General features: G+C 35.3%; 3 protein-coding genes across 6 annotated transcripts in view; 1 reads left to right on the top strand and 2 right to left on the bottom strand.

The window, feature by feature from the left end:
* LOC111492483 overlaps positions 1-1,067 on the bottom strand; it is a 1,758-nt gene extending 691 nt beyond the window's left edge. Inside the window, exons 1-2 of the mRNA XM_023141829.1 lie at positions 639-1,067; positions 49-138 (exon numbers count right to left, since the gene is read on the bottom strand). Of these exons, the coding sequence (XP_022997597.1) occupies positions 49-138; positions 639-989 (441 nt within the window). The 5' untranslated portion in view covers positions 990-1,067. The remainder of the gene's footprint in view (positions 1-48; positions 139-638) is intronic.
* A 3,761-nt stretch (positions 1,068-4,828) lies between these two features.
* Positions 4,829-7,570, bottom strand: LOC111492480. 4 transcript variants are annotated; one of them, XM_023141824.1, is made up of 3 exons: positions 7,230-7,570; positions 5,986-6,703; positions 4,829-5,066 (listed from the first exon to the last, which is right to left on the bottom strand). In XM_023141824.1, exons 2-3 carry the CDS (start codon positions 6,682-6,684, stop codon positions 5,043-5,045), a joined length of 723 nt encoding a protein of 240 aa, XP_022997592.1. In that variant the 5' UTR covers positions 6,685-6,703; positions 7,230-7,570; the 3' UTR covers positions 4,829-5,042. The 4 variants fall into 4 exon arrangements, with proteins under 4 accessions (XP_022997592.1, XP_022997595.1, XP_022997594.1 ...); XM_023141827.1 differs by having other exon boundaries at positions 5,994-6,703; XM_023141826.1 differs by lacking the exon at positions 7,230-7,570 and adding an exon at positions 6,745-7,043 and having other exon boundaries at positions 5,986-6,711.
* Positions 7,571-7,586: 16 nt separating this feature from the next.
* Positions 7,587-10,250, top strand: LOC111492476 (exocyst complex component EXO70A1-like). The gene is given in 3 exon segments (XM_023141816.1): positions 7,587-7,813; positions 7,815-8,651; positions 8,735-10,250. Coding segments are annotated over 3 exon segments (2,214 nt in total). The 5' UTR covers positions 7,587-7,759; the 3' UTR covers positions 10,058-10,250.
* The last annotated feature ends 52 nt before the right edge of the window (positions 10,251-10,302 follow it).

Genomic DNA, 10,302 nt, shown 5'->3' with positions numbered 1-10,302 from the left:
AAATTGAAAGATCGGGATGAAGTTTTTTTTTTTTTTTTTTTTTTTTACCTTCCCATGTTGTTTTCGAGAATGGGTTTGTGAGAATTCTTTTACATTCTCCACCAAACCTTCATTTCTATATGGATTCGTCTCTCTCGTCTGTAAACAACACAACCAAAAAACATGACTGACAACAAATTATTGACAGCGACAACTAACATCTTACATTTTTTTTTATATATGATTCACAATTCTAAATTCTTAGTACATTCATAATTTATTTTGTTCCTATGATATGACACTTTTTTTTTAACCCCAAAAAAAAAATTATGCCTAAATTCAGTGGATTTTATTTTTGGAGTCGAAAGCCATAACCCATGCCACAATTATAATACTACTAACTCTTTACATTAATGAGAAGTCCTTATCAACTCTTGGTTTTAGTGCTTTTTTTCTTATATTATATCAACATGAATTTTAGAAGAAAATAAAAAAAACTTATATAGAAAGTTATGCATTCAAAATTTAAAAACAAAATTCAATCTAAATTGATTTAATTATAAATTTTTATTGTACAGGGAAACCAAAACTTTTGAATGAAAACGATGGAAAGCAAGAAAATAGGCATTGAAGTAAGTAAGAGGAAGAAGCAAACCGACCTTGGAAAGCCCAAAAACAGGGGAGCTTGCAGTGTCATCAAGGCAAGAATGTTTGTTCCGCCGCCCCATATCCTCTTTCCTCTTACTTTTGGCCGCCGCGGCTTTCCCCCCATTGCGCCGTACTGACTGGCAATTCTCCTCAGAATACCCATCCCTCGGCCCCGACGACGCATCCGAAATCATGGACAAATCCCCTTCTTCCTCCTCCTCCTCCTCCTCCTTCCCTCTGCCGCCGTAATCCACTGCACTCGGCCGGAACCTCCCCTCCGTCTCAAACGACTCCTCCAAATACATTGTCCACCCCGATTCACAGGCAGTGTTATTACAATGGGAACCCGAAAAATGACTCATTCTCACAGAGGAAGACAATTACAACAAATTAGAAGGTGGGTTTGGTTAGTTTTATAGAGTAAGGTATTTGGGGGTTGATGATTGGGAAATGTGACCCACCTGGATAGGTAAATGGAAGGCGGCCCCAAAGTATTAATAAACATTGTCCCTTCCCCAAATTATTTTCCTCTCTCCCTCCTTTTCTTTTCACCCTTCCAATCCCAACTATTCAATTTCCATGCCAGATTAAAACACATACACGTGTATCATTTTATATATATATATATAATATATATATTTATTCCCCATAGCCTAGGTCTAAATATTATGCCTCAAATATATGCTCCTTTTTAGAAAACTTTAATGATATTTGAAGTTGTTTGGAGAAAGCTGAATGATACATTTTTAATTAGAAATTAAAATTTCCACAACAAAGAGCATATCTTTTTTGAAAATTTTAATTTCATGCATTTTCACCATCATTTAATGTACATATTTTGGACTGTGGCCGTATACAAGATAGTCTAGTTAGAAATGGTTTTTCCACGCTTTTTCTTAAGATAATAAATATTATATTCCTATAGGTGGTTAAAAAATTGAATACTTTTTTTTATAAAAACCTTTTGGTTTGGTTTGGTTTGGGTGTAATGATTGAGTATGAGATTGAAAAACATGTTTGTAGGATTAAAAAGATAATAAAGTAGGTAACAATAAGATTTAATGCTTGTTTATTAGCTGTATATACGTAAATTTTCCGTAATTCAAACCTTGCCCTCTCTCTACTCTTCAAAACTCTCACATACTTGATATAAATATTTAATTTTACGAAAACATTATAATCATTTAAAAGTATATCTAACAACCCTTTTATATATATATATATATTTTATCATTTGGACCAAATTAATTTTTCTTTAAAAATGTATTCAAATATGTTATAAAATAGAAATAATATATTTTTTGTTAATAAATTTTAACCATTGCTTCTATAGAAAAGAAAATATATTAAAAGTAAAAAATTGAAGACAAAATTGGAAATTGTCCAAATAGTCAAATCGTTGGGTGTATTTTTCCATACAATTTTACCCAATCCGAGCGATCACTAGAATCATAGGATGGATACGGAGATTTTAAAGAGGACGCAATTCTGTTGTTTATTATTTAATTATTATTATTATTTTAAATTATTGGACTATTTTTAGTAAATAGTTATTGTACTTTTCAATATTTTTCTTTTCTTTAAAAAAATAATTCAATAATTAAAAACATTTTTATCATCGCGGAAATGAATTAATAAATCATAAAGAGCTATAAATTATAAATTGGAGATGGCATAATAAATAAATCTTATTCAATTACTTTATTGTTACATGTAATAATTTTTCTTCATCATCTTCATGATTCTCACTCATGGCTTACCCAACTATTTTTAATTCTCATTCATACATATTTTTCTAAACTTTTGAATTTGACTTCTCAATTTTACCATAAATTTAAGTTTAAGATTTAACGAAGAAATTAAAAATTTAAGATTAAAATTGACCAATACCAAACCGAACATAGACATAAAATATAAATTTACTATTTTCCTCCCTATATGTATAGGCACATGGGAGGTAATAGTAAATTTAGAATAAGAAATAAATATATTAAGACATCGAGATCGAGTCAAAATAAAGTTATAAAGTAATTTTGAATTATTACAAATTAGATTATTAACTCAACCACCTTTAACTTTGTGTGCAAGAGATTTGTGGTGAAGATAAATTGTGTATTTATATATATAAGTTAGTTATTACCCACAGTGAAATAAATAAATTAAATGGTTAGAAATTATATGATTAAACCACCGAACATGTCGTTATCATCAAATCTTAATAAAAATCAACCACATGATGACAACCCATTGATGTCTTTATCAATAATAAAGAAACTATCGTTGTCTCATATCATATACTATGCCATGTCATTAAATGTCGCATTTATCATTAAAGAAAATGATGAATACAAGTTATTTAATAATATAAACTATTGCTTGGAAAGATATATTCCGATGAAAAGAGGACAAAATTGAGCACATTTGGTGGCCATGCATCACACTCTTCCAATAATTGTATTCTTTTTTTTTTTTTAATGCAAAAATTCAATTATTTAGATGCATTTACAATTTCAAACTACGAGAAATGACAAAAATATTATTGTTTTTTTCTTCTTAATTTTTATATAAATAACAATTATAATACAAAAATAGTTTTCAGTAATCTTCCCACCCTCATCGATCTGAAGTTGGCATATTAATTGAAGATGTTGATGGAAAAGTTCTTACACCTAAAATAGTGATTTTTACAATGTACTAATCTTATCAAATAAATAAATAATATTTTTTAAATTTAAAAAATAGTTTTTTAGTGAATCTAAAAGATTATATATAAAAAAAAAAAAAAAATTGAATGCCGTTTTCTTTATAATAAGAAGGCTTGCATGCATGATAAAGAGTAGGAATTTATTTTATTTTTGAATTAAAAATCAGTGTAATTGACCAACCAGAGAATATATCCTTCTAAAAGAGTAAGAATATATATATTTTTTAATTCATTTAGTACTAGTAGCCCCCACGACCCTTCAATAAATATTAAATAATATTGACTGTTTAAATAATTTGTTTAAATTTTGATTCTCTATCACTCACTTTCACTTTCAATAAATAGATGAAATAGACACCATCTAACGTACATTTAATTTCATAGGTTAAATCATCATTTAAAATGACCAGACTGAGTACAAAATTGGATATGAAAAAAGAAAAGAAAAGAAAAGAAATGAAAAAACTATTTAAAACGATGATTATTGCACGAGCGTGAAAAAATAAAAATAAAAATAAAAAAGAGAGAGAGGAACATGTTGGCAAATTTCTTGGGGAGGAAATAAAAGGAGATATAGTAGTACATTTGAATATCTTTGATAGGGTCCATTTCCCTGCCCTCCTAACTTCTTGATGGACCATTTTCAGAAACAAAACAAATTAAATTAATGGACCAAACTCACTATTGTGGAGTGTAGGGCATTGAATCCGATGTAACCATTCTAATAAAAAATATATATAATATATTACTATCATTATTATATTCACTATCCTCTTATATTTGAATATTTTAGAGTTTTTAGATTTTTTTTTTCAGCTTATATTTGAATGTTTTGTTGGATTTATTGAATGTTGTTGATATATAAAATTTTGGGTATATTGCATGGTCTTAATTAAATTGGTTGGAAAATCCAATCCGGACCAAATGGATCACCAATAATTCTAAACACTGTTGCCATGACAGGTTTCTCTAAAGTATCTCAGGGATTAAATCATTATTAACAATCATTATTTCTTTTCAAAGTCAAAGTCAAACATGTTTCTTCCTCTTTGATTTTAAAGAGAAAAAAATCTTTTTTTATTTTCTTTAAAAAATAAAATTTGAGCATATGTTTAGAAGTAGAACTTAGAAGGAAACAATTTTGAACTATTTAATAAAAAAAAAAAAATTAAGAATTCTAAAAATAAATAAAGTACGAAATAGGTCTAATAGGGGTCATGGTTTGTTTAATAATGACTTTTCAAATTAATTTTCATAATTAAATAAAATAATTCTTGAATTTTAAAAAATATTGAATATGTCAATAATGTATTAGATATAAAATTAAAAAGATTATATGAATATTCAAATTTATTGAAATTTGTTAGGTTCATTAGATATGCCGAACAAAGTGTAGTTAGTAATATGCTCAATTGCTCAATAACAGTACGACATAAAATGAGGGAGAATCTACTTAATAAAACTCCATAAAATGCCCAACACTTTGTGATCATATCCATCAATCCAAGGATTCAAACATGAACATAAATCACAATTATGGTGAAATGTGTGGTTTTTATCAGTTTGTTTAAGTCCACTGTCCTATACAATATCTAGTGAGTACTCCATCTTTCATCTGCATATCATCACCATCCACTAGTGGTAACCTAACTTGTATTCAAAGCAGTTCACCAGATAAGAACACAACATGAATATACTATTTCTTCTCTTCTCACTCTGAGAATAGATTCCTAACCTGTTACAAAAAAAAAAAAAAAACAAAATTCAGGACACAGATCCTCCATCAAATCCTACTGAATTGAATTCAAAAGTTTTAAGTTGTTAGAATAGTCTCATAAACTATACCTGTGGGCTTAGATAATGTGGGGGCATAGATCCTTTATTAAATCCCACCACATTGAAGACTATAAATCGTTAGGTAAGTCTAATAATAAGCAGCAATACGTGTGGGCTTAGATATCAATTTAATTCACAACTTGGAAACAAACAACACTTCAACTAGTGGCCTATCATAATATATGTATCTCTCCAGGCTGATTCAGTTCATTTAAATCCTTTGTCCATGTGGCTTCAAGCTGGCCACTGATATGTTATCCTCTAAACTTACCCACACATGTGTTCAACTCAACAGCACTTCATTTATTTGATAGAAGCCCTTTGGATTTGGAGGACGGTCACAAATGGAATGGCTTGTTTTCAAGTGGTTCCAATAAGACATGTCATAGACTTGAAACCGGACACTAAACCTCACTGTTCTGAAATTAAAGCATATGGGGTGGGGGGGAAATGTGGCATAGGATGCCTTCACATGTACAATTGCCCCACTTGAGCAAGCAATTATAAGTAGGCACAAATGTTTGTGCAGCCTACATTACATACTATGCACCCACCACCGTCAATATACTCACCACCAACTCGCACTCACCACAACCATTCAAATTGTCATACTATTTTCACCATTCCATTCAGCAATACTATTAAACCAACCTCCAGTTTTCTCAAACCACTAAATTATCATCCACCACCCTAAAGTTTAAGCGCATAACATTTTCTAAATTATCAATACTTCAACCAGACAGACAACAGATATTGGATACGGTAAGATAATGGAATTAATCACAGAGATAATTAAACCCAAGAAAGGAAATGCTCACCAGATTACCTTTTGAAAGTTCATTCTTCATCACCCAAATCATTCCCACATTCCTCTGTTTTCGGGGAGCCCAACGTTGAAGATTCCGATTGCCTTGACTACAGCCTCTGTAGACACCATTAGTCTTCCCTCTTTCAATTTCAGAACTCACTGAAATACCACTTAATTTGTTTTCCATCTCCTTCATCTCGTGGGTGTACCCGATTTCAGGTCGACATTGACCCTTTGTCCCTTCCTTTTCATCGATTTTTCTTACCCAAACATATTTCCTTCCCCCAGCCTTGCATTCCCTTTCTCGCATTTCCTCCTTCAAGTTCTCCTCAGGTGTTGGTGACGTTCTCTGCATCTCTTCCTTCGGTGCTCTAACGTTCTTCTTGCGACCCTTCCTCCTAGATTTCTTTTCCTTCTCATCTTTCTCCAGCAGAGGCTCGCCTCCATCCTCAGACTTCTTGCACGTCTCCTTCACATTGCGCGGATTACTCGCCGGCTCACCACGATAATACGTCTGAACCTTCCTGCTCCCGCTTCTGCTCCGAGAAGTAGCCTTTATTCGAGGCTTTTGAACCGCCGGCTTCAGATCATCCTTCTCCGCAGGTTCCGTCCGCTGAACCTTCTGTTGCTGTTCTTCCTTCTCTTTCTGAGGAGGATTACTGAAATAGTTGGAGGGTTGAGATGAAATCCCCCGTCCCCATCCTTCCATCGCCAAATGGAACTGTATTCTAAACAGCTGTTGCTTTTTCCATCAATCAGCGAAAAAGACACATCGAGCACCCAAAATCACTGATCAAGAAATCCCAAATTCTGGAAGTATTTATTATTCACCCAATTGAATCTTGGAACGGAAACGGACTGTGACCATTTTTTCAATACCAATTTTGTTACCTAGAGAAGAATGTACGGCCTCAGCTTCAAGCCCAACTGCTTCCCGGTTTTTTTTTACCGAAGAAGGATGAAGCATGGAACTAATCTAACCATATAATTTTATCCACATTTTCAATTTTAATTTTATACCACATTTTTGTTAAATCCTAAAGAATCTACCAATCCATGTAACATTAAAAATAATTAATAAATAAAATATCCCTAAAGGTAAAATAATATACAATATAAATTCGAGCCTCCAGATTCTATCAAACAATTACAAAATACATCCTTTATCATCTTGACAGAGAATGACTAGACAACAACACCATGGAAAAAGCTGCAAACAATGCATATGGATGTAGAATGAGTCAAAGAAGCTACCTTGAAGAGTGAGTTCGAGACTCTCACATGAAGTAGGATGAATCAATACACAACCTTGATATAAAGATCCGTTCCTTTGCATAACTTTTGGAGGCAGGAACAAATATGGTATGGTAAAGTATAATTTTAATCACACTAGTTAAATTGTTATTCGTGCAGTATCGTGCAGGTTCGTCTATGGTAGGGTAAGTTCTTCCAGTTCAAGAGTACGGTCGAAATGCAATGCTATCGATCTCCGAAACCGACGAGAATCTGCTCAAACTCAAAAACGCCTCTGCCGGCGGCATGGAAACCTTGCGCGTATTCAACAAGTTGGTGTTACAGAGACAAAATTTGACCGTGTACGCTCGCGACGAAGCGTTATGTTGTGTAGTATGTCTTTATGCGGATCCGAAACATGAAGCTAGGGTTATTGTTTGGACTTTCAACAACCGGCTTTGCATATTCTCAGCTTCTTAGTATGAGTTTGTCCGGTTTCGAAAAGTAAATGCCAATTGTAACTTAGTTTACATCGGAGTTCCAGTTGGCAAATGTATTTCTTCTCGTCGTATTATGTTTCCCACTTGCATCGTGTTTGTCGTTTGATCCTATATCTCTTCACGATTTTGGAACCTGAGTCAAGGAGTAGTAACAATGGCGCCGAGGGAGGAGGAGGACTCGAGGATGGAGAAGCTCGAATCAGCATGCTCGGATTTGAAAATCCTCCTCCAAGCCTCGACGGGATTGAACGATAGCCTAGAGAGGATGGAGAAGAATCTTGATTCAATCGACGAATCGCTCGCGACAGCGTCGAGAAGCATAATACCTCTACAATCTTTGGCGATGACGACAAAAGCCCTCGAAACGAGAATCAATCGTGCAGCTTCGCCTGCTCTCGTTCTGCTCGATTCCTTTAAGCGATCCGAGTTTCTCCAACGCAAGATTCTCGCGATCTTCGCCAATTTATCGGTGGAAAAATTGGCACAGGAACGTCTGAAGAAGCTGATCAAACTAGTAAACTGTGTGGATAGACTGAATGCATCCATAAGCTTGATTAGCCAAGAGGGGGAATCGGTGATCCAGAAACTTCAAGAGGTGGTAGAGTTCTTGAGTAGGACGAAGGCTGCTGATTCACAGCGGACACACAGACTGAAAGAGACGATGATCACTCTCAAAGCTCTATACGAAACAGAAATTGACGACATGAAGTTTGAGGGGTTGCTTGACGAAGCTTTGCTGAACCTGCAAGATGAATTTGAAAACATATTAAAGAATCTAAAGCGTCAAAGAAAACCCAAGTTTGAAGATGGTGAAGCAGAAAAAGAAGGTGAAGCAGTGGGGTCTGAAATGGGTACCGAGTTGGAGGTCGAAGCTGCCAAACGAATTTCTGAAACCCTCGCTGCCAACGATTGTTTGGATATTTGCATCAATATTTACGTCAAGGTAAATAACATATTTTCCTTTTCTTTTTCCTTTTATTAAGAAAAAATTGCAGCCAAATTCTGTAACTAGCGTTCAAAAATCAGGTTAGATACAGAAGAGCAGCTACGACATTGATGCGGCTGAATCCAGTCTATCTCAAAACATACACTCCAGAAGAAATTGACAGAATGGAGTGGGAAAAATTGGAGACAGCAATTTCTCTGTGGATTGAACACTTCAAGGTCGCGGCCACGAGCGTGTTGGTTTCCGAGAAGAAACTCTGTAGCCAGGTCTTAGGCTCAATCATGGATGGACTGATGTGGCCTGAATGCTTCGTGAAGATCGCGGACAAAATCATGGCCGTGTTCTTCCGATTTGGGGAAGGCGTCGCCAGAAGTACAAAAGAGCCGCAGAAACTGTTCAAGCTCTTGGACATGTTCGCCTCCATGGAACAACTCAACTCCGAATTCTCTGAGGCATTCGGCGGCGAAGCTGGCACAGAAATTCGCACACGATACAGAGAGCTGGAGAAGCTACTTGTACACGCGTCCAGCAAAGTATTTTGGGACTTCGGCCTTCAAATTGAGGGCAATTCAGATGGCTTTCCTCCTCCAAAAGACGGCTCAGTTCCAAAACTAGTCAGATACGCCGTCAACTACCTCAAATACCTTGCAAGTGACAACTACAGTTTCGCCATGACCAAAGTTCTCCAAATACAGAAATCATGGAAGGGCGGAGTCGTTTTAAAATCGGAAGACGAGGATAATCTCCTCAAAGACGCCTTCTCTAACGTAATGGAAGCCCTACAAAGAAACGTCGAATCCAAAAAATCGCGCTACAGAGACAAAATCCTACCGCATATCTTCTCAATGAACACATACTGGTACATCTACATGCGAATCCGAAACACGGAACTAGGAAGATTTCTAGGAGAACAGTATATGAGAAAGAATTACAAAGCAGTGGCAGAGGAATCGGCTTACACTTACCAAATGCTATGTTGGGAGCCCTTGCTTTCAGTATTGGACATGGAAGACGTGCGATTACCGAACAAGGAAACCGTGGAAGAATTAGCGAAAACAAAAATGGAAGCATTCGTGAAGGCTCTAAGGGAATTCTCACATAAACACGGAACCGCGTATTGCATTCCAGATTTGGATTTGCGGGAGCAGTTGAAAGAGGCAACCCTGAAGATGATACTACCGGCTTACACGGAGTTCTTCAATTTGCACTCGGCTTTGTTGCCGGGGATTGGGAAGTATTATGTGGGCCTAGAGACGATCCATGATTTTGTGGGTCGGGCCTTTGAGTTCGAAAGTGGGAGTGGGAGTGGGAGTGGACCTGGGCCGGGTGGCAAGTTGAAGAGACGGGGTTCAGTGGATCGGATGGCTGAGATATCGTCGGATGGACCAATCTTGGGCGTTTGATTGGAATAGTTAGAGATTGCCAACAGGGATTGATGACCACACAAAAGGATTCTGATGTTTTTAAGGAACTTGGTCGAACATTGAAAATATTCTTCGGTTCATGGATTTTTAAGGATTTTGTCCAAAATGAACCAAAAAAAAATGTATGTTTTATTGTCACACACTATGGTCAAATGAAATAAAATACATATAATCAAGTTTTTGTTTATTAAAAAATATGCAAGGCGACGAAAAATGCAGTTAAT

The sequence above is a fragment of the Cucurbita maxima genome, unplaced genomic scaffold, assembly GCF_002738345.1.
Source record: "Cucurbita maxima cultivar Rimu unplaced genomic scaffold, Cmax_1.0 Cma_Scf00017, whole genome shotgun sequence".
In the NCBI taxonomy this organism is placed as follows: domain Eukaryota; kingdom Viridiplantae; phylum Streptophyta; class Magnoliopsida; order Cucurbitales; family Cucurbitaceae; genus Cucurbita; species Cucurbita maxima.
This window is presented reverse-complemented; position numbering and strand designations above follow the sequence as displayed.